This window comes from Heterodontus francisci, chromosome 33 (genome assembly GCF_036365525.1).
Source record: "Heterodontus francisci isolate sHetFra1 chromosome 33, sHetFra1.hap1, whole genome shotgun sequence".
Lineage (NCBI taxonomy): Eukaryota > Metazoa > Chordata > Chondrichthyes > Heterodontiformes > Heterodontidae > Heterodontus > Heterodontus francisci.
In genome coordinates, this window is record NC_090403.1 from 14,171,035 (window position 1) to 14,196,020 (window position 24,986).

At 47.5% G+C, this 24,986-nt stretch overlaps 1 protein-coding gene across 1 annotated transcript in view; it reads right to left on the reverse strand.

Annotated features, from left to right (window-relative positions):
• Positions 1–24,986, reverse strand: part of LOC137347980 (parathyroid hormone/parathyroid hormone-related peptide receptor-like) — a 143,769-nt gene that overhangs the window by 113,303 nt on the left and 5,480 nt on the right. Inside the window, exons 5-6 of the mRNA XM_068013051.1 lie at positions 19,406–19,669; positions 17,732–17,837 (exon numbers count right to left, since the gene is read on the reverse strand). Coding sequence (XP_067869152.1) covers positions 17,732–17,837; positions 19,406–19,669 — 370 coding nt within the window. The remainder of the gene's footprint in view (positions 1–17,731; positions 17,838–19,405; positions 19,670–24,986) is intronic.

Below are 24,986 nucleotides of genomic sequence, written 5' to 3' on the forward strand. Positions count from 1 at the left end.
CATCTCCCCAACTCACAGACTCTCTCTCCTGAACCATCTCCCCAATTCACAGACTCTCTCTCCTGGACCATTTCCTCAATTCACAGACTATCTCCCCTGAACCATCTCCCCAATTCACAGAATACCTCTCCTGAACCATCTCCCCAATTCACAGACTCTCTCTCCTGAACCATCTCCCCAATTCACAGACTCTCTCTCCTGAACCACCTCCCCAATTCACAGACTCTCTCTCCTGAACCATTTCCTCAATTCACAGACTATCTCCCCTGAACCATCTCCCCAATTCACAGAATACCTCTCCTGAACCATCTCCCCAACTCACAGACTCTCTCTCCTGAACCATCTCCCCAATTCACAGACTCTCTCTCCTGAACCATTTCCTCAATTCACAGACTATCTCCGCTGAACCATCTCCCCAATTCACAGAATACCTCTCCTGAACCATCTCCCCAACTCACAGACTCTCTCTCCTGAACCATCTCCCCAATTCACAGACTCTCTCTCCTGAACCATCTCCCCAATTCACAGACTGTGTCTCCTGAACCATTTCCCCAATTCACAGACTCTCTCTCCTGAACCATCTCCCCAATTCACAGACTCTCTCTCCTGAACCATCTCCCCAATTCACAGACTCTCTCTCCTGAACCACCTCCCCAATTCACAGACTCTCTCTCCTGAACCATTTCCCCAATTCACAGACTCTCTCTCCTGAACCATTTCCCCAATTCACAGACTCTCTCTCCTGAACCATCTCCCCAATTCACAGACTCTCTCTCCTGAACCATCTCCCCAATTCACAGACTCTCTCTCCTGAACCACCTCCCCAATTCACAGAATCTCTCTCCTGAACCATTTCCTCAATTCACAGACTCTCTCTCCTGAACCATTTCCCCAATTCACAGACTGTGTCTCCTGAACCATTTCCCCAATTCAGAGACTATCTCTATTGAACCATCTCCCCAATTCACAGACTACCTTTCCTGAACCATTTCCCCAATTCACAGACTCTCTCTCCTGAACCATCTCCCCAATTCACAGACTCTCTCTCCTGAACCATCTCCCCAATTCACAGACTCTCTCTCCTGAACCATCTCCCCAATTCACAGACTCTCTCTCCTGAACCATCTCCCCAATTCACAGACTCTCTCTCCTGAACCATTTCCCCAATTCACAAACTCTCTCTCCTGAACCACCTCCCCAATTCACAGACTCTCTCTCCTGAACCATCTCCCCAATTCACAGACTCTCTCTCCTGAACCATCTCCCCAATTCACAGACTCTCTCTCCTGAACCATCTCCCCAATTCACAGACTCTCTCTCCTGAACCATCTCCCCAATTCACAGACTCTCTCTCCTGAACCATCTCCCCAACTCACAGACTCTCTCTCCTGAACCATCTCCCCAATTCACAGACTCTCTCTCCTGAACCATCTCCCCAATTCACAGACTCTCTCTCCTGAACCATCTCCCCAATTCACAGACTCTCTCTCCTGAACCACCTCCCCAATTCACAGACTCTCTCTCCTGAACCATTTCCCCAATTCACAGAGTGTGTCTCCTGAACCATTTCCCCAATTCACAGACTCTCTCTCCTGAACCACCTCCCCAATTCACAGACTCTCCCTCCTGAACCATCTCCCCAATTCAAAGACTCTCTCTCCTGAACCATCTCCCCAATTCACAGACTCTCTCTCCTGAACCATTTCCCCAATTCACAGACTCTCTCTCCTGAACCATTTCCCCAATTCACAGACTCTCTCTCCTGAACCACCTCCCCAATTCACAGACTCTCTCTCCTGAACCATTTCCCCAATTCACAGACTCTCTCTCGTGAACCATCTCCCCAATTCACAGACTCTCTCTCCTGAACCATCTCCCCAATTCACAGACTCTCTCTCCTGAACCACCTCCCCAATTCACAGACTCTCTCTCCTGAACCATTTACAATTCACAGACTCTCTCTCCTGAACCATTTCCCCAATTCACAGACTGTGTCTCCTGAACCATTTCCCCAATTCACAGACTATCTCTATTGAACCATCTCCCCAATTCACAGACTACCTTTCCTGAACCATTTCCCCAATTCACAGACTCTCTCTCCTGAACCATCTCCCCAATTCACAGACTCTCTCTCCTGAACCATCTCCCCAATTCACAGACTCTCTCTCCTGAACCATCTCCCCAATTCACAGACTCTCTCTCCTGAACCATCTCCCCAATTCACAGACTCTCTCTCCTGAACCATCTCCCCAATTCACAGACTCTCTCTCCTGAACCACCTCCCCAATTCACAGACTCTCTCTCCTGAACCATTTCCTCAATTCACAGACTATCTCCCCTGAACCATCTCCCCAATTCACAGACTCTCTCTCCTGAACCATCTCCCCAATTCACAGACTCTCTCTCCTGAACCATCTCCCCAATTCACAGACTCTCTCTCCTGAACCATTTCCTCAATTCACAGACTATCTCCCCTGAACCATCTCCCCAATTCACAGACTACCTCTCCTGAACCATCTCCCCAACTCACAGACTCTCTCTCCTGAACCACCTCCCCAATTCACAGACTTTCTCTCCTGAACCATCTCCCCAATTCACAGACTCTCTCTCCTGAACCATTTCCCCAATTCACAGACTGTGTCTCCTGAACCATCTCCCCAATTCACAGACTGTGTCTCCCCTGAACCATTTCCCCAATTCACAGACTCTCTCTCCTGAACCATCTCCCCAATTCACAGACTCTCTCTCCTGAACCATCTCCCCAATTCACAGACTCTCTCTCCTGAACCATCTCCCCAATTCACAGACTCTCTCTCCTGAACCACCTCCCCAATTCACAGACTCTCTCTCCTGAATCATTTCCTCAATTCACAGACTATCTCCCCTGAACCATCTCCCCAATTCACAGAATACCTCTCCTGAACCATCTCCCCAACTCACAGACTCTCTCTCCTGAACCATCTCCCCAATTCACAGACTCTCTCTCCTGAACCATTTCCTCAATTCACAGACTATCTCCCCTGAACCATCTCCCCAATTCACAGAATACCTCTCCTGAACCATCTCCCCAACTCACAGACTCTCTCTCCTGAACCATCTCCCCAATTCACAGACTCTCTCTCCTGGACCATTTCCTCAATTCACAGACTATCTCCCCTGAACCATCTCCCCAATTCACAGAATACCTCTCCTGAACCATCTCCCCAATTCACAGACTCTCTCTCCTGAACCAACTCCCCAATTCACAGACTCTCTCTCCTGAACCACCTCCCCAATTCACAGACTCTCTCTCCTGAACCATTTCCTCAATTCACAGACTATCTCCCCTGAACCATCTCCCCAATTCACAGAATACCTCTCCTGAACCATCTCCCCAACTCACAGACTCTCTCTCCTGAACCATCTCCCCAATTCACAGACTCTCTCTCCTGAACCATTTCCTCAATTCACAGACTATCTCCGCTGAACCATCTCCCCAATTCACAGAATACCTCTCCTGAACCATCTCCCCAACTCACAGACTCTCTCTCCTGAACCATCTCCCCAATTCACAGACTCTCTCTCCTGAACCATCTCCCCAACTCACAGACTCTCTCTCCTGAACCACCTCCCCAATTCACAGACTCTCTCTCCTGAACCATTTCCCCAATTCACAGACTCTCTCTCCTGAACCATTTCCCCAATTCACAGACTCTCTCTCCTGAACCATCTCCCCAATTCACAGACTCTCTCTCCTGAACCATCTCCCCAATTCACAGACTCTCTCTCCTGAACCACGACCCCAATTCACAGACTCTCTCTCCTGAACCATTTCCCCAATTCACAGACTCTCTCTCCTGAACCATTTCCCCAATTCACAGACTATCTCTCCTGAACCATCTCCCCAATTCACAGACTCTCTCTCCTGAACCATCTCCCCAATTCACAGACTCTCTCTCCTGAACCACCTCCCCAATTCACAGACTCTCTCTCCTGAACCATTTCCCCAATTCACAGACTGTGTCTCCTGAACCATTTCCCCAATTCACAGACTATCTCTATTGAACCATCTCCCCAATTCACAGACTACCTTTCCTGAACCATTTCCCCAATTCACAGACTCTCTCTCCTGAACCATCTCCCCAATTCACAGACTCTCTCTCCTGAACCATCTCCCCAATTCACAGACTCTCTCTCCTGAACCATCTCCCCAATTCACAGACTCTCTCTCCTGAACCATCTCCCCAATTCACAGACTGTGTCTCCTGAACCATTTCCCCAATTCACAGACTCTCTCTCCTGAACCACATCCCCAATTCACAGACTCTCTCTCCTGAACCATTTCCTCAATTCACAGACTATCTCCCCTGAACCATCTCCCCAATTCACAGACTCTCTCTCCTGAACCATCTCCCCAATTCACAGACTCTCTCTCCTGAACCATCTCCCCAATTCACAGACTGTGTCTCCTGAACCATTTCCCCAATTCACAGACTATCTCTATTGAACCATCTCCCCAATTCACAGAGTACCTTTCCTGAACCATTTCCCCAATTCACAGACTCTCTCTCCTGAACCATCTCCCCAATTCACAGACTCTCTCTGCTGAACCATCTCCCCAATTCACAGACTCTCTCTCCTGAACCATCTCCCCAACTCACAGACTCTCTCTCCTGAACCATCTCCCCAATTCACAGACGCCCTCTCCTGAACCATCTCCCCAATTCACAGACTCTCTCTCCTGAACCATTTCCTCAATTCACAGACTATCTCCCCTGAACCATCTCCCCAATTCACAGAATACCTCTCCTGAACCATCTCCCCAACTCACAGACTCTCTCTCCTGAACCATCTCCCCAATTCACAGTCTCTCTCTCTTGAACCATCTCCCCAATTCACAGACTGTGTCTCCTGAACCATTTCCCCAATTCACAGACTCTCTCTCCTGAACCATCTCCCCAATTCACAGACTCTCTCTCCTGAACCATCTCCCCAATTCACAGACTCTCTCTCCTGAACCACCTCCCCAATTCACAGAATCTCTCTCCTGAACCATTTCCCCAATTCACAGACTCTCTCTCCTGAACCATTTCCCCAATTCACAGACTGTGTCTCCTGAACCATTTCCCCAATTCACAGACTATCTCTATTGAACCATCTCCCCAATTCACAGACTACCTTTCCTGAACCATTTCCCCAATTCACAGACTCTCTCTCCTGAACCATCTCCCCAATTCACAGACTCTCTCTCCTGAACCATCTCCCCAATTCACAGACTCTCTCTCCTGAACCATCTCCCCAATTCACAGACTCTCTCTCCTGAACCATCTCCCCAATTCACAGACTCTCTCTCCTGAACCATTTCCCCAATTCACAGACTCTCTCTCCTGAACCACCTCCCCAATTCACAGACTCTCTCTCCTGAACCATCTCCCCAATTCACAGACTCTCTCTCCTGAACCATCTCCCCAATTCACAGACTCTCTCTCCTGAACCATCTCCCCAATTCACAGACTCTCTCTCCTGAACCACCTCCCCAATTCACAGACTCTCTCTCATGAACCATTTCCCAAAGTCACAGACTGTGTCTCCTGAACCATTTCCCCAATTCACAGACTATCTCTATTGAACCATCTCCCCAATTCACAGAGTACCTTTCCTGAACCATTTCCCCAATTCACAGACTCTCTCTGCTGAACCATCTCCCCAATTCACAGACTCTCTCTCCTGAACCATCTCCCCAACTCACAGACTCTCTCTCCTGAACCATCTCCCCAATTCACAGACGCCCTCTCCTGAACCATCTCCCCAATTCACAGACTCTCTCTCCTGAACCATTTCCTCAATTCACAGACTATCTCCCCTGAACCATCTCCCCAATTCACAGAATACCTCTCCTGAACCATCTCCCCAACTCACAGACTCTCTCTCCTGAACCATCTCCCCAATTCACAGTCTCTCTCTCTTGAACCATCTCCCCAATTCACAGACTGTGTCTCCTGAACCATTTCCCCAATTCACAGACTCTCTCTCCTGAACCATCTCCCCAATTCACAGACTCTCTCTCCTGAACCATCTCCCCAATTCACAGACTCTCTCTCCTGAACCACCTCCCCAATTCACAGAATCTCTCTCCTGAACCATTTCCCCAATTCACAGACTCTCTCTCCTGAACCATTTCCCCAATTCACAGACTGTGTCTCCTGAACCATTTCCCCAATTCACAGACTATCTCTATTGAACCATCTCCCCAATTCACAGACTACCTTTCCTGAACCATTTCCCCAATTCACAGACTCTCTCTCCTGAACCATCTCCCCAATTCACAGACTCTCTCTCCTGAACCATCTCCCCAATTCACAGACTCTCTCTCCTGAACCATCTCCCCAATTCACAGACTCTCTCTCCTGAACCATCTCCCCAATTCACAGACTCTCTCTCCTGAACCATTTCCCCAATTCACAGACTCTCTCTCCTGAACCACCTCCCCAATTCACAGACTCTCTCTCCTGAACCATCTCCCCAATTCACAGACTCTCTCTCCTGAACCATCTCCCCAATTCACAGACTCTCTCTCCTGAACCATCTCCCCAATTCACAGACTCTCTCTCCTGAACCATCTCCCCAATTCACAGACTCTCTCTCCTGAACCATCTCCCCAATTCACAGAATACCTCTCCTGAACCATCTCCCCAACTCACAGACTCTCTCTCCTGAACCATCTCCCCAATTCACAGTCTCTCTCTCTTGAACCATTTCCCCAATTCACAGACTCTCTCTCCTGAACCATTTCCCCAATTCACAGACTCTCTCTCCTGAACCACCTCCCCAATTCACAAACTCTCTCTCCTGAACCATCTCCCCAATTCACAGACTCTCTCTCCTGAACCATCTCCCCAATTCACAGACTCTCTCTCCTGAACCACCTCCCCAATTCACAGACTCTCTCTCCTGAACCATTTCCCCAATTCACAGACTCTCTCTCCTGAACCATTTCCCCAATTCACAGACTATCTCTCCTGAACCATCTCCCCAATTCACAGACTCTCTCTCCTGAACCATCTCCCCAATTCACAGACTCTCTCTCCTGAACCACCTCCCCAATTCACAGACTCTCTCTCCTGAACCATTTCCCCAAGTCACAGACTGTGTCTCCTGAACCATTTCCCCAATTCACAGACTATCTCTATTGAACCATCTCCCCAATTCACAGAGTACCTTTCCTGAACCATTTCCCCAATTCACAGACTCTCTCTCCTGAACCATCTCCCCAATTCACAGACTCTCTCTGCTGAACCATCTCCCCAATTCACAGACTCTCTCTCCTGAACCATCTCCCCAACTCACAGACTCTCTCTCCTGAACCATCTCCCCAATTCACAGACGCCCTCTCCTGAACCATCTCCCCAATTCACAGACTCTCTCTCCTGAACCATTTCCTCAATTCACAGACTATCTCCCCTGAACCATCTCCCCAATTCACAGAATACCTCTCCTGAACCATCTCCCCAACTCACAGACTCTCTCTCCTGAACCATCTCCCCAATTCACAGTCTCTCTCTCTTGAACCATCTCCCCAATTCACAGACTGTGTCTCCTGAACCATTTCCCCAATTCACAGACTCTCTCTCCTGAACCATCTCCCCAATTCACAGACTCTCTCTCCTGAACCATCTCCCCAATTCACAGACTCTCTCTCCTGAACCACCTCCCCAATTCACAGAATCTCTCTCCTGAACCATTTCCCCAATTCACAGACTCTCTCTCCTGAACCATTTCCCCAATTCACAGACTGTGTCTCCTGAACCATTTCCCCAATTCACAGACTATCTCTATTGAACCATCTCCCCAATTCACAGACTACCTTTCCTGAACCATTTCCCCAATTCACAGACTCTCTCTCCTGAACCATCTCCCCAATTCACAGACTCTCTCTCCTGAACCATCTCCCCAATTCACAGACTCTCTCTCCTGAACCATCTCCCCAATTCACAGACTCTCTCTCCTGAACCATCTCCCCAATTCACAGACTCTCTCTCCTGAACCATTTCCCCAATTCACAGACTCTCTCTCCTGAACCACCTCCCCAATTCACAGACTCTCTCTCCTGAACCATCTCCCCAATTCACAGACTCTCTCTCCTGAACCATCTCCCCAATTCACAGACTCTCTCTCCTGAACCATCTCCCCAATTCACAGACTCTCTCTCCTGAACCACCTCCCCAATTCACAGACTCTCTCTCATGAACCATTTCCCAAAGTCACAGACTGTGTCTCCTGAACCATTTCCCCAATTCACAGACTATCTCTATTGAACCATCTCCCCAATTCACAGAGTACCTTTCCTGAACCATTTCCCCAATTCACAGACTCTCTCTGCTGAACCATCTCCCCAATTCACAGACTCTCTCTCCTGAACCATCTCCCCAACTCACAGACTCTCTCTCCTGAACCATCTCCCCAATTCACAGACGCCCTCTCCTGAACCATCTCCCCAATTCACAGACTCTCTCTCCTGAACCATTTCCTCAATTCACAGACTATCTCCCCTGAACCATCTCCCCAATTCACAGAATACCTCTCCTGAACCATCTCCCCAACTCACAGACTCTCTCTCCTGAACCATCTCCCCAATTCACAGTCTCTCTCTCTTGAACCATCTCCCCAATTCACAGACTGTGTCTCCTGAACCATTTCCCCAATTCACAGACTCTCTCTCCTGAACCATCTCCCCAATTCACAGACTCTCTCTCCTGAACCATCTCCCCAATTCACAGACTCTCTCTCCTGAACCACCTCCCCAATTCACAGAATCTCTCTCCTGAACCATTTCCCCAATTCACAGACTCTCTCTCCTGAACCATTTCCCCAATTCACAGACTGTGTCTCCTGAACCATTTCCCCAATTCACAGACTATCTCTATTGAACCATCTCCCCAATTCACAGACTACCTTTCCTGAACCATTTCCCCAATTCACAGACTCTCTCTCCTGAACCATCTCCCCAATTCACAGACTCTCTCTCCTGAACCATCTCCCCAATTCACAGACTCTCTCTCCTGAACCATCTCCCCAATTCACAGACTCTCTCTCCTGAACCATCTCCCCAATTCACAGACTCTCTCTCCTGAACCATTTCCCCAATTCACAGACTCTCTCTCCTGAACCACCTCCCCAATTCACAGACTCTCTCTCCTGAACCATCTCCCCAATTCACAGACTCTCTCTCCTGAACCATCTCCCCAATTCACAGACTCTCTCTCCTGAACCATCTCCCCAATTCACAGACTCTCTCTCCTGAACCATCTCCCCAATTCACAGACTCTCTCTCCTGAACCATCTCCCCAACTCACAGACTCTCTCTCCTGAACCATCTCCCCAATTCACAGACTCTCTCTCCTGAACCATCTCCCCAATTCACAGACTCTCTCTCCTGAACCATCTCCCCAATTCACAGACTCTCTCTCCTGAACCACCTCCCCAATTCACAGACTCTCTCTCCTGAACCATTTCCCCAATTCACAGAGTGTGTCTCCTGAACCATTTCCCCAATTCACAGACTCTCTCTCCTGAACCACCTCCCCAATTCACAGACTCTCCCTCCTGAACCATCTCCCCAATTCAAAGACTCTCTCTCCTGAACCATCTCCCCAATTCACAGACTCTCTCTCCTGAACCATTTCCCCAATTCACAGACTCTCTCTCCTGAACCATTTCCCCAATTCACAGACTCTCTCTCCTGAACCACCTCCCCAATTCACAGACTCTCTCTCCTGAACCATTTCCCCAATTCACAGACTCTCTCTCCTGAACCATCTCCCCAATTCACAGACTCTCTCTCCTGAACCATCTCCCCAATTCACAGACTCTCTCTCCTGAACCACCTCCCCAATTCACAGACTCTCTCTCCTGAACCATTTCCCCAATTCACAGACTCTCTCTCCTGAACCATTTCCCCAATTCACAGACTGTGTCTCCTGAACCATTTCCCCAATTCACAGACTATCTCTATTGAACCATCTCCCCAATTCACAGACTACCTTTCCTGAACCATTTCCCCAATTCACAGACTCTCTCTCCTGAACCATCTCCCCAATTCACAGACTCTCTCTCCTGAACCATCTCCCCAATTCACAGACTCTCTCTCCTGAACCATCTCCCCAATTCACAGACTCTCTCTCCTGAACCATCTCCCCAATTCACAGACTCTCTCTCCTGAACCATCTCCCCAATTCACAGACTCTCTCTCCTGAACCACCTCCCCAATTCACAGACTCTCTCTCCTGAACCATTTCCTCAATTCACAGACTATCTCCCCTGAACCATCTCCCCAATTCACAGACTCTCTCTCCTGAACCATCTCCCCAATTCACAGACTCTCTCTCCTGAACCATCTCCCCAATTCACAGACTCTCTCTCCTGAACCATTTCCTCAATTCACAGACTATCTCCCCTGAACCATCTCCCCAATTCACAGACTACCTCTCCTGAACCATCTCCCCAACTCACAGACTCTCTCTCCTGAACCACCTCCCCAATTCACAGACTCTCTCTCCTGAACCATCTCCCCAATTCACAGACTCTCTCTCCTGAACCATTTCCCCAATTCACAGACTGTGTCTCCTGAACCATCTCCCCAATTCACAGACTGTGTCTCCCCTGAACCATTTCCCCAATTCACAGACTCTCTCTCCTGAACCATCTCCCCAATTCACAGACTCTCTCTCCTGAACCATCTCCCCAATTCACAGACTCTCTCTCCTGAACCATCTCCCCAATTCACAGACTCTCTCTCCTGAACCACCTCCCCAATTCACAGACTCTCTCTCCTGAACCATTTCCTCAATTCACAGACTATCTCCCCTGAACCATCTCCCCAATTCACAGAATACCTCTCCTGAACCATCTCCCCAACTCACAGACTCTCTCTCCTGAACCATCTCCCCAATTCACAGACTCTCTCTCCTGAACCATTTCCTCAATTCACAGACTATCTCCCCTGAACCATCTCCCCAATTCACAGAATACCTCTCCTGAACCATCTCCCCAACTCACAGACTCTCTCTCCTGAACCATCTCCCCAATTCACAGACTCTCTCTCCTGGACCATTTCCTCAATTCACAGACTATCTCCCCTGAACCATCTCCCCAATTCACAGAATACCTCTCCTGAACCATCTCCCCAATTCACAGACTCTCTCTCCTGAACCATCTCCCCAATTCACAGACTCTCTCTCCTGAACCACCTCCCCAATTCACAGACTCTCTCTCCTGAACCATTTCCTCAATTCACAGACTATCTCCCCTGAACCATCTCCCCAATTCACAGAATACCTCTCCTGAACCATCTCCCCAACTCACAGACTCTCTCTCCTGAACCATCTCCCCAATTCACAGACTCTCTCTCCTGAACCATTTCCTCAATTCACAGACTATCTCCGCTGAACCATCTCCCCAATTCACAGAATACCTCTCCTGAACCATCTCCCCAACTCACAGACTCTCTCTCCTGAACCATCTCCCCAATTCACAGACTCTCTCTCCTGAACCATCTCCCCAATTCACAGACTGTGTCTCCTGAACCATTTCCCCAATTCACAGACTCTCTCTCCTGAACCATCTCCCCAATTCACAGACTCTCTCTCCTGAACCATCTCCCCAATTCACAGACTCTCTCTCCTGAACCACCTCCCCAATTCACAGACTCTCTCTCCTGAACCATTTCCCCAATTCACAGACTCTCTCTCCTGAACCATTTCCCCAATTCACAGACTCTCTCTCCTGAACCATCTCCCCAATTCACAGACTCTCTCTCCTGAACCATCTCCCCAATTCACAGACTCTCTCTCCTGAACCACCTCCCCAATTCACAGAATCTCTCTCCTGAACCATTTCCCCAATTCACAGACTCTCTCTCCTGAACCATTTCCCCAATTCACAGACTGTGTCTCCTGAACCATTTCCCCAATTCAGAGACTATCTCTATTGAACCATCTCCCCAATTCACAGACTACCTTTCCTGAACCATTTCCCCAATTCACAGACTCTCTCTCCTGAACCATCTCCCCAATTCACAGACTCTCTCTCCTGAACCATCTCCCCAATTCACAGACTCTCTCTCCTGAACCATCTCCCCAATTCACAGACTCTCTCTCCTGAACCATCTCCCCAATTCACAGACTCTCTCTCCTGAACCATTTCCCCAATTCACAAACTCTCTCTCCTGAACCACCTCCCCAATTCACAGACTCTCTCTCCTGAACCATCTCCCCAATTCACAGACTCTCTCTCCTGAACCATCTCCCCAATTCACAGACTCTCTCTCCTGAACCATCTCCCCAATTCACGGACTCTCTCTCCTGAACCATCTCCCCAATTCACAGACTCTCTCTCCTGAACCATCTCCCCAACTCACAGACTCTCTCTCCTGAACCATCTCCCCAATTCACAGACTCTCTCTCCTGAACCATCTCCCCAATTCACAGACTCTCTCTCCTGAACCATCTCCCCAATTCACAGACTCTCTCTCCTGAACCACCTCCCCAATTCACAGACTCTCTCTCCTGAACCATTTCCCCAATTCACAGAGTGTGTCTCCTGAACCATTTCCCCAATTCACAGACTCTCTCTCCTGAACCACCTCCCCAATTCACAGACTCTCCCTCCTGAACCATCTCCCCAATTCAAAGACTCTCTCTCCTGAACCATCTCCCCAATTCACAGACTCTCTCTCCTGAACCATTTCCCCAATTCACAGACTCTCTCTCCTGAACCATTTCCCCAATTCACAGACTCTCTCTCCTGAACCACCTCCCCAATTCACAGACTCTCTCTCCTGAACCATTTCCCCAATTCACAGACTCTCTCTCGTGAACCATCTCCCCAATTCACAGACTCTCTCTCCTGAACCATCTCCCCAATTCACAGACTCTCTCTCCTGAACCACCTCCCCAATTCACAGACTCTCTCTCCTGAACCATTTCCCCAATTCACAGACTCTCTCTCCTGAACCATTTCCCCAATTCACAGACTGTGTCTCCTGAACCATTTCCCCAATTCACAGACTATCTCTATTGAACCATCTCCCCAATTCACAGACTACCTTTCCTGAACCATTTCCCCAATTCACAGACTCTCTCTCCTGAACCATCTCCCCAATTCACAGACTCTCTCTCCTGAACCATCTCCCCAATTCACAGACTCTCTCTCCTGAACCATCTCCCCAATTCACAGACTCTCTCTCCTGAACCATCTCCCCAATTCACAGACTCTCTCTCCTGAACCATCTCCCCAATTCACAGACTCTCTCTCCTGAACCACCTCCCCAATTCACAGACTCTCTCTCCTGAACCATTTCCTCAATTCACAGACTATCTCCCCTGAACCATCTCCCCAATTCACAGACTCTCTCTCCTGAACCATCTCCCCAATTCACAGACTCTCTCTCCTGAACCATCTCCCCAATTCACAGACTCTCTCTCCTGAACCATTTCCTCAATTCACAGACTATCTCCCCTGAACCATCTCCACAATTCACAGACTACCTCTCCTGAACCATCTCCCCAACTCACAGACTCTCTCTCCTGAACCACCTCCCCAATTCACAGACTCTCTCTCCTGAACCATCTCCCCAATTCACAGACTCTCTCTCCTGAACCATTTCCCCAATTCACAGACTGTGTCTCCTGAACCATCTCCCCAATTCACAGACTGTGTCTCCCCTGAACCATTTCCCCAATTCACAGACTCTCTCTCCTGAACCATCTCCCCAATTCACAGACTCTCTCTCCTGAACCATCTCCCCAATTCACAGACTCTCTCTCCTGAACCATCTCCCCAATTCACAGACTCTCTCTCCTGAACCACCTCCCCAATTCACAGACTCTCTCTCCTGAACCATTTCCTCAATTCACAGACTATCTCCCCTGAACCATCTCCCCAATTCACAGAATACCTCTCCTGAACCATCTCCCCAACTCACAGACTCTCTCTCCTGAACCATCTCCCCAATTCACAGACTCTCTCTCCTGAACCATTTCCTCAATTCACAGACTATCTCCCCTGAACCATCTCCCCAATTCACAGAATACCTCTCCTGAACCATCTCCCCAACTCACAGACTCTCTCTCCTGAACCATCTCCCCAATTCACAGACTCTCTCTCCTGGACCATTTCCTCAATTCACAGACTATCTCCCCTGAACCATCTCCCCAATTCACAGAATACCTCTCCTGAACCATCTCCCCAATTCACAGACTCTCTCTCCTGAACCAACTCCCCAATTCACAGACTCTCTCTCCTGAACCACCTCCCCAATTCACAGACTCTCTCTCCTGAACCATTTCCTCAATTCACAGACTATCTCCCCTGAACCATCTCCCCAATTCACAGAATACCTCTCCTGAACCATCTCCCCAACTCACAGACTCTCTCTCCTGAACCATCTCCCCAATTCACAGACTCTCTCTCCTGAACCATTTCCTCAATTCACAGACTATCTCCGCTGAACCATCTCCCCAATTCACAGAATACCTCTCCTGAACCATCTCCCCAACTCACAGACTCTCTCTCCTGAACCATCTCCCCAATTCACAGACTCTCTCTCCTGAACCATCTCCCCAATTCACAGACTGTGTCTCCTGAACCATTTCCCCAATTCACAGACTCTCTCTCCTGAACCATCTCCCCAATTCACAGACTCTCTCTCCTGAACCATCTCCCCAATTCACAGACTCTCTCTCCTGAACCACCTCCCCAATTCACAGACTCTCTCTCCTGAACCATTTCCCCAATTCACAGACTCTCTCTCCTGAACCATTTCCCCAATTCACAGACTCTCTCTCCTGAACCATCTCCCCAATTCACAGACTCTCTCTCCTGAACCATCTCCCCAATTCACAGACTCTCTCTCCTGAACCACCTCCCCAATTCACAGACTCTCTCTCCTGAACCATTTCCCCAATTCACAGACTCTCTCTCCTGAACCATTTCCCCAATTCACAGACTATCTCTCCTGAACCATCTCCCCAATTCACAGACTCTCTCTCCTGAACCATCTCCCCAATTCACAGACTCTCTCTCCTGAACCACCTCCCCAATTCACAGACTCTCTCTCCTGAACCATTTCCCCAATTCACAGACTGTGTCTCCTGAACCATTTCCCCAATTCACAGACTATCTCTATTGAACCATCTCCCCAATTCACAGACTACCTTTCCTGAACCATTTCCCCAATTCACAGACTCTCTCTCCTGAACCATCTCCCCAATTCACAGACTCTCTCTCCTGAACCATCTCCCCAATTCACAGACTCTCTCTCCTGAACCATCTCCCCAATTCACAGACTCTCTCTCCTGAACCATCTCCCCAATTCACAGACTGTGTCTCCTGAACCATTTCCCCAATTCACAGACTCTCTCTCCTGAACCACATCCCCAATTCACAGACTCTCTCTCCTGAACCATTTCCTCAATTCACAGACTATCTCCCCTGAACCATCTCCCCAATTCACAGACTCTCTCTCCTGAACCATCTCCCCAATTCACAGACTCTCTCTCCTGAACCATCTCCCCAATTCACAGACTCTCTCTCCTGAACCATTTCCTCAATTCACAGACTATCTCCCCTGAACCATCTCCCCAATTCACAGACTACCTCTCCTGAACCATCTCCCCAACTCACAGACTCTCTCTCCTGAACCACCTCCCCAATTCACAGACTCTCTCTCCTGAACCATCTCCCCAATTCACAGACTCTCTCTCCTGAACCACCTCCCCAATTCACAGACTCTCTCTCCTGAACCATCTCCCCAATTCACAGACTCTCGCTCCTGAACCATCTCCCCAATTCACAGACTCTCTCTCCTGAACCATCTCCCCAATTCACAGACTCTCTCTCCTGAACCACCTCCCCAATTCACAGACTCTCTCTCCTGAACCATCTCCCCAATTCTCAGACTCTCTCTCCTGAACCATCTCCCCAATTTACAGACTCTCTCTCCTGAACCATCTCCCCAATTCACAGACTCTCTCTCCTGAACCATCTCCCCAATGCACAGACTCTCTCTCCTGAACCACCTCCCCAATTCACAGACTCTCTCTCCTGAACCAGCATTCTAGCATAAATTCTTATCTCCATTTCTCCTGTCTCATTGCTCCTCTTGCATTTTTTCATTTCCACTGTGATAACTGAGGTAATGTGCTCACTTAACATTATCACTATTGTCCATGCTCCAGAAGATTTCCTTTTCAATCTCTAATCTGCCTTGCCTTTCCTCCCTTCTTACTTTTTGTGTTTACAAAGCTCCTTCCCTATTTCTCTTTTGCTTTCTGCCAGTCTTTCTTCATATCTCCTCAGCCATTCTCAACAACTTTCTTGCCCATTCTATATTTTCTACATTCTGCTATTCTCTTGTTATTAACATGAGATTTGTTATAATCCTCCTCTTTGACTGACATTTTAATTTCTCTAACTTATCTAATGCCTTTCTCCCTTGTGCAACCTCATTCATCTCCTGTATAAACCTTTCCCATTGTTTGTCCATGATTTTATTGATGATTTTTCTTTCTGGTTAATCAACTACTGCAATAACTTATATTTATGCAGCACTTTCAATGTAATAAATTGTCCCAAGGTGCTTTACAGGAGCATTATAAAACAAAGTGTGACACCGAGTCACAAAAGGAGATATTAGGTCAGATAACCAAAAGCTCGGTCAAAGAGCTAGGTTGTAAGGGTGTCTTAAAGTGGGAAAGTGAGGTGGAGAGGCGGAGAGGTGGAGGGAGGATATTCCAGAGCTTGGGGCCTTGTGCAGCCACCAATGATGGAGCGATTAAAGTCAGGGATGCACAAGAGGCCAGAATTAGAGGAGCGCAGATACCTTGGAGGGTTGTGGGGCTGGAGGAGATTACAGAGATAGGGAGGGGTGAGGCCATGGAGGGATTTGAAAACAAGGGTGAGAATATTAAAACTAAGACCTTGCTTGACTGGAAGCCAATGTAGATCAGTGAGCACAGGGGTGATAGGTGAACGGGACTTGGCGTGAGTTAAGACACGGGCAGCAAAGTTTTGGAAGACCTCGAGTTTATGGAGAGTAGAATGTGGAAGACTAGCCAGAAGTGTGTTGGAATAGTCAAGTCTGGAAGTAACGAAGGCATGAATGAGGGTTTCAACAGCAGATGAGCTGAGACAGGGGCGAAGACACGCAATGCTATGGAGGTGGAAATAGGCGGTCTTAGTGATGACACGAATATGAGGTCGGAAGCTCATCTCAGGGTCAAATGTGACACCAAGTTTGCGAACAGACTGGCTTAACCTCAGACTGATGCCAGGGAGAGGGATAGAGTCAGTGACTAGGGAATGAAGTTTGGAGCAGGGATCGAAAACAATGGCTTCAGTCTTCCCAATATTTAATTGGAGGAAATTTCTGCTCATCCAGTACTGGATGTTGGATAAACAGTCTGATAACTTAGCAACAGTGGAGGGGTCGAGAGAGATGGTGGTGAGGTAGAGCTGAGTATCATCAGCGTATATGTGAAAACTAACACTATGCTTTAGGATGATGTTGCCAAGGGGAAGTATGCAGACGAGTAAAAGGAAGGGGCCAAGGATAGATCCTTGGGGGACACCAGAGGTAATGGTGCAGGAGCAGGAAGAGCAGTCATTGCATCTGGTCTGGTTCTCTTTTTATCATATTGATATTGGCTGTTTTTCCAAGTTCAAACACTGTTAATGGTTTTTATTGGCATTTTACCTGCTTTCTGAGTTGGTCTTGTTTCCAGATTCTTTTCGCAGTTTTGCTTTGCCTCAAGCAACAGGTAAATCTGCTCCTCTTTAGTGATGACATCATCAGCATCCACCTGTCAGTAACAAGAAACAGGTGGCACTAAGAACCAAGCAAATTTCACAGTCCCACTGACCTTTTGCCCCCAACCCTGGAATGACCTTTTGATCTCTCTCTTGCCTTGACCCTCTTTCCCTCACATTGACCCTTTCCTGCCAATCATTGACCCTGACCTCTTGCCCCCAACTCTCATCGTGGCCACTTAAACCCTTTGCCCTGCCACCAATCTCTCACCTTTTGTACTGCCCCTATTAGGAATGGAAAAAAAAACAACCTTGCCACTGACACCCACATACCAAAGAATGACTTTTTAAAAAATTCTTTCACTCCTTTGCCTCTGCCCCAATCTCACCCTTTGCCCCGATCCTTTTTTAAATTCTTTCATAGGATGTGGCTGGCAAAACCAGCAATTGTGCCCCTCCCTTGTTGCCCTTGACAACTGAATGGCTTTCTAGGCCATTTCAGAGGGCAGTTAAGAGTCAATCACATTACTGTCTGGATTCTGGGAGAGGCAGTGGCATATGGTAATGTCACTAGACTAGTAATACAGAGCCCAGGCTAATGCTCTGGGGACATGGGTTCAAATCACACCACAGCAGATGGTGAAATTTGAATTCAATTAATAAAATTTGATATTAAAAAAGTTAGTCTAAAGGTGACCATGAAACCATTGTCAATTGTTGTAAAAACCCGTCTGGTTCACTAACGTCCTTCAGGGAAGGAAATCTGCTGTCCTTACCTGGTCTGACCTACTTGTGACTCCAGACGCACAGCAATGTGGTTGACTCTTAAAATGCCCTCTGAAATGGCCTAGCAAGCCACTCAGTTCAAGGGCAATTAGGGATGGGCAATAAATGCTGGTCTACCCAGCGACACCCACACCCTACAAAAAAAACATGCAGGCCAGACCAGGTAAGAACAGCAGATTTCCTTTGCTGAAGAATATTGGTGAATCAGGTGGGTTTTTATGACAATCGATGATAGTTTCATGGCACCATTACTGAGTCTAGCTTTCAATTCCAGATTTTTATTAATTAATTGAATTTATCAAATAATTGAATTTAAATTCCACCAGTTGCCATGGTGGCATTTGAACCCATACCCCCAGGGCATTAGCCTGGGCCTCTAGATTAATAGTTCAGTGACATTACCACTACGCCACGATCTCCCCTACTCACCCTTTGTCCCCGCCCAACTTCTGTCCCCTCTATCCGTACCTAATATTAAAGGAGGCAGACAGCACTGGTGCAAAGTATTGAAGCTCCCTGCACTGTGACATGGGCACTGAGTCATCCAGCTGTGCCCACAACTCAATGGGTGACAATGTTGACAATAACTGGTTTTGTTAAACTAAAACCATAGCAAAAATATTGTTGCTAAGAGTTTGAAACATTCCTGATGAGCTGTTTAATTGCATCTTCTCTCTCAAATGATGCTCTGTTACTCTTTCTCCTCCCGTATTGCAACCATCAAACACAGGTACTCCCCCTCCCCCGACCCATCCACTGCGTCAAGTGCTATGTACTGAAAGAAAGACTTGCATTTATATAGCACCTTTCACAACCTCAAGATGTCTCAAAGCACTTTGCAATCAATGAAGAACTTTAGAAGTGTAGTCACTGTTGTAGGGAATGTGTCGTCCACTTTGAGCACAGCCATAAACAAAAATGAGATAATGACCAGGTAATTTCTTTTGTTAATGATGGTTGAGGTGTAAATATTGCCCAGGATACCAGAGGAACTCGCCTGCTCATCTTCCAATAGAACTATGTAGCCTTTTACACCACCTGAGAGAGCAGACAGGGCCTCAGCACTCTGTAAAAGCAGAGTGCTGCAGATGCTGGAAACCTGAAATAAAAACAGAATGTGCTGCAAATACACAGCAGGTCAGACAGCACCTGTGAAGAGAGAAACAGAGTTAATGTTTCAGGTTGATGATCTTTCATAGGAATTGGAAAAAGTTAGAAATGTTTTCAGCAAGTGAAAAGGGGGAAAGAAGAACAAAAGGGAAGATCTGTGATAGGGTGGAGGGTAGGCGAGATTAAATGACAAAGATGTCATGGAATAAAAGGCAAAGAGAGTGGTAATAGTTGTAAAAGACAAGGCATTGAGAGAATGTGTTATGGTTGAATAATGAACTGCTTAGTCCTAAAGCAAAACCATGAAAAACAAAGTTAAAATCAGCACATGATAAAATAAAACACAATCAAAACGGGGATCATGGTCTGAAATTGTTGAACTCAGTGTTGAGTCCAGAAGGCGGTAGAGTGTCTAATCGGAAGATGAGATCCTGTTCCTCAAGCTTGCGTTGAGCTTCACTGGTAACACTGCACCAGACCAAGGACTGAAATGTGGGTGTGAGAGCAAGGTGGTGAATTGAAACGGCAAGCAACCAGAAGCTCAGGGGGATCTTTACAGACTGAGCAGTCCCCATCCACCACCACCCTCCTCCGTCTGGCTGAACTGGTTCTCACATTGAACAACTTCTCCTTCAACTCCACTCACTTCCTTCAAGTAAAAGGTGTTACTATGGGTACCCGCATGGATCCTACTTATCTTCTACATGTCTTTTTGTGGGATATGTCAAACATTCCTTGTTCCAGTCCGACTCAAGCTCCCTCCCCAACTCTTTTTCCGGTACATTGATGATTGTAACGGTGCCACTTCTTGCCCTCGTCTCGAACTGGATAACTTCATCAACTTTGCTTTCAATTTCCACTCCCCTTACCTTCACCTAGTCCATCTCTGACACTTCCCTTCCCTTCCTCGACTTCACTGTCTCCGTCTCTGGGGATAGGCTGTCCAGCAATATTCATTACTGGATATTAATATTAATATTCATTATTCCTTGACCACCAACTCCCACGGTTACCTCGACTACACTTCCTCGCACCCTGCCTCCTCTAAGGACACCATTCCATTCTCCCAGTTTCTCCGTCTCCGACACATCTGCTCTGACGATGCAACCTTCCACAACAGCGCTTCTGATGTCTTGCTTTTTCCTCAACCGAGGATTCCCCCCACTATGGTTGACAGGGCCCTCGATCGGGTCTGACCCATTCCCCACACGTCTTCCCTCACCGCCCCCCCTCCTTCCCAGAACCATGGCAGGGTTCCCCTGGCCCTCACTTTCCACTCCACCAGCCTCCACATCCAAAGGATCATCTTCCACCATTTCCGCAACCTTCAGTGTGATGCCACTACTAAACGCATCTTCCACTCCCCTCCCCTGTCAGCATTCTGAAGCAACTGTTCCCTCCGCGACACCCTGGCTCACTCCTCCATTACCCCCGACACATCATCCCCTTCCCACAGCACCTGCACATGCAATTGCAGGAAGTATAATATCTGCTTTTACCTCCTCTCTCCTCACTATCCAAGGCCCCAAACACTCCTTTCAGGTGAAGCAGCGATTTACTTGTCCTTCTTTCAATTTAGTATACTGTATTTGCTGCTCAACAACACTCCCCAGGGCCCTTGCCATTCACTGTATATGTCCTGCCCTGGTTTAACTTCCCTGGCAGAGATTTTTGTATCATTGTTAGCCACAGGTGACGTACCAGAAGACTGGAGGATAGCTAATGTTGTGCCTTTATTTAAGAAGGGCAGCAGGGATAAGCCAGGGAACTACAGGCCGGTGAGCCTTCCATCAGTGGTGGGAAAATTATTGGAAGGGATTCTGAGAGACAGGATTTATATGCATTTGGAAAGGCAAGGTTTGATGAGGGATAGTCAGCATGGCTTTGTGCATGGGAAATCATGTTTCACGAATCTGATTGTGTTTTTTGAGGAGGTGACCAAGAGGATTGACAAGGGCAGGGCGATGGTCGTTGTCTGCATGGACTTTAGCAAGGCCTTTGACAAGGTCCCACATGGTAGGCTGGTCCAGAAGGTTCGAACATATGGGATCCTGGGTGAGCTAGCCAATTGGATACAAGATTGGCTTGGTGATAGGAGGCAGAGGGTGGTAGTAGAGGGTTGTTTTTCAGATTGGAGGCCGGTAGCCAGTGGTGTGCCGCAGGGATCGGTACTGGGCCCTCTGTTGTTTGTCAAATATATTAATGACTTGGATGTGAATGTAGGGGGTATGATTAGTAAGTTTGCAGATGACACCAAAATTGGTGGTATAGTGGACAGTGAAGAAGGTTGTCTAAGGTTACAACAGGATATAGATCAACTGGGAAAGTGGGCAAGGGATTGGCAAATGGAATTTAACGCAGACAAGTGAAAGTGATGCATTTTGGGAAGTTAAACCAGGGCAGGACATATACAGTGAATGGCAGAGCCCTGGGGAGTGTTGTTGAGTAGAGAGACCTTGAGGTGCAAGTACATAGTTCTCTGAAAGTGGCAACACAGGTAGGCAGGGTGGCATGCTTGCCTTCATCGGCCGAGGCATTGAGTACAAGAGTTGGGACGTAATGTTACAGTTGCACATAACGTTGGTTAGGCCGCATTTGGAGTACTGTGTGCAGTTCTGGTCACTGCACTACAGGAAAGATGTGATTAAGCTAGAGAGGGGGCAGAAAAGATTCACAAGGATGTTGCCTGGTTTAGAGAGCTTGAGTTATAAAGAGAGATTGGATAGGCTGGGTCTGTTTTCCCTGGAGCGAAGGAGGCTGAGAGGGGACATGATAGAGATATATAAAATTATGAGAGGCATAGATAGGGTAGATAGCCAGAGTCTGTTTCCCATGGTAGGGGTGACTAAACTAGAAGGCATAGATTTAAGGTGAGAGGGAGGAGGTTTACAGGGGTTCAAAGGGGTAAATTTTTCACACAAAGAATAGTGGGCATCTGGAATGAGCTGGTGGTGAGAGGGAGGAGGTTTAAAGGGGATCTAAGGGGTAAATCTTTCACACAAAGAATAGTGGGGATCAGGAATGAGCTGCCTGAGGAGGTGGTGGAGGCAGGAACAGTAGCAACATTTAAGAGGCATCTGGACAGTTACTTGAATGAGAAAGGCATAGAGGGATATGGAATTAATGTAGGTGGGTGGGATTAGTATAGATAGGCATTATGGTCGGCATGGACGCGGTGGGCCGAAGGGCCTGTTTCTATGTACAACTCTATGACTCTATAACAGTCTCCTACTTGAACAAGTTTTAAGCCGAATACTGGGCCCCAATGAAATGCAAGACCATATCTTCAATCAAAGACTACAGCGAGTTCGAGAAACAGTAACAAGATATTGCCTCAAACTTTTCCACCTCATCTTTTCTTCTCTTTTCTGTCCCTATTTGCATGTGTGCATCACGTGTGCATGCTAGCATGGGTGCGTCGTATATCTGTAGGTGTGAACCCTATCAGAGTTTTAGTTTTTAAGTTTTAATAAAATTTCATCTTTCTTCTTTAAACCTGAGAAAGCCTGTTTGTGCTCATTTCTTTGCCTTATCATTGGAAAGCAGTGAACAAGGATTCACAAAAAAGAATCTCAAAACACAGTGTGTTTAAAATTAAACCCTGTTACAATAAGAGCAGGTGATGTTAGTAACATACCCCTAGACATTGCTCACCTGGTTGTAACAGAAATTGGGTGCTAACGTCTGGATTGTTACCCACAGTCAAGCGAGTTAAATTGAAGTGGGAGCCAAATCGTTCCCAATCAAAAAGAGCAAATCAATACAGGTTTTCTTGTGGTTGTGTGTGATTGAATACTAACATGTCTACAACTGAAGTGAGTAGCTCTGCATGCCAGGGTGAAGTAACTTGGGGTAAGTTAAAATCACTGACTATGGAGGAGTTGAGGAAAATGGTTGGGCAGTGTGGGATCACTGTACGTGGCAAGGCTAGGAAGTCTGAACTCCTAAGGCTAGTGGCCAACCATCTTTTCCTTGAATATGAAGAAATAGAAACAGGCTTAGAAGCAGAATCCGACAGGGTAGTGTTAGCAAAGATACAATTGGAACAGAGGAATCTTGAATTAGAGGAAAGGGAAAAAGAGAGAGGCAGGAGAGGGAGAAAGAAAGAGCCTTCCAAAAGGAACGTGAAGAAAATGAAAGGCAGGAGAGAGAGAGAAAGGCAAGAGAAGGAAAGAGGGAGAGAGAGGAGAGAGAGAGAGAAGGAATATTCCAGAAAGAATGCGAAGAACAAGAGTTGAAGCAGCTTGAGTTAGCTAGGGGGCGACAGAGTAACCCTAGCGAAAGCATGGCCAATATGGAGGATCAGAATTCAGGACTGGGTACAAGATTGCTAAAACTCACCCTACTAATTCCAAAATTCAATGAGGAAGATGTGGAAGCGTTTTTCATGTCCTTTGAGAAACTGGCAAGGCAGCTAAAATGGCCAGCTGAGACCTGGTCTCTTTTAATACAAAGCAAACTAATTGGAAAAGCCCATGAGGTTTACTCCTTCCTGCCAGATGAGAGTTCATCAAACTATAAACTGACCAAAAATGCTACCCTCGAGGCATATGAATTAGTACCCGAAGCCTATCACCAAAAGTTTAGAACCCTCAAAAGAAAGCCAATCAAACTTATTTGGAGTTTGAAAGACATAAGCAGCTGGCTTTTGACCAGTAGCTGAGGGCTTTAAAAATACAGCTCATCTATGAGAATCTCAGAGAAGTAACCCTGTTAGAGTTGAGGAGCTGCGGTTTCAGGGAGCCTGGCAAGCAATCGTTCTGGCCGATGAGTTTGCTTTAATTTATAAGTCAGTTTCCCTTCCTGATCACCCCCACAAGTCCGAAAAGGACAAAGGGTGGGAAGGTGATATCCGCCCAAGCAGTCCTGGGAGACACAGGGGGTCCTCCTCCAGCCAAAAAGGAAGGTGATGTGAGCAAGAGTGAGACTCAGAGACCTGTGTGCTTCCATTGTAATAAAGAAGGGCATTTAAAAGCTGACTGCTGGAAACTAAAGGGAAGCCCGGTAGGGTTAATCAGGGCACACCCACTCAGTGAAGACGGGGACCTGATGGAAAAATGGATTGGGCTGTGGCTTTGACTGCAGTAAGGGTGCAACCCAGGAAGCTTACTATGGCCCGTGCAGAAAAAGTTAATAGGATTCCTGAAGGTTATCAGGATTTTGTGTCTGAGGGGAAAGTAACCCCATACCCCTCAAGTGGGGCAAGCAAGCCCATAGTAATTCTCAGAGACACAGGGGTCATCAGATCCTTTTTACTGGGAAAAGCCCTGACCTTTCCCCCAGAGAGTGCGGTGAACACCAGAATG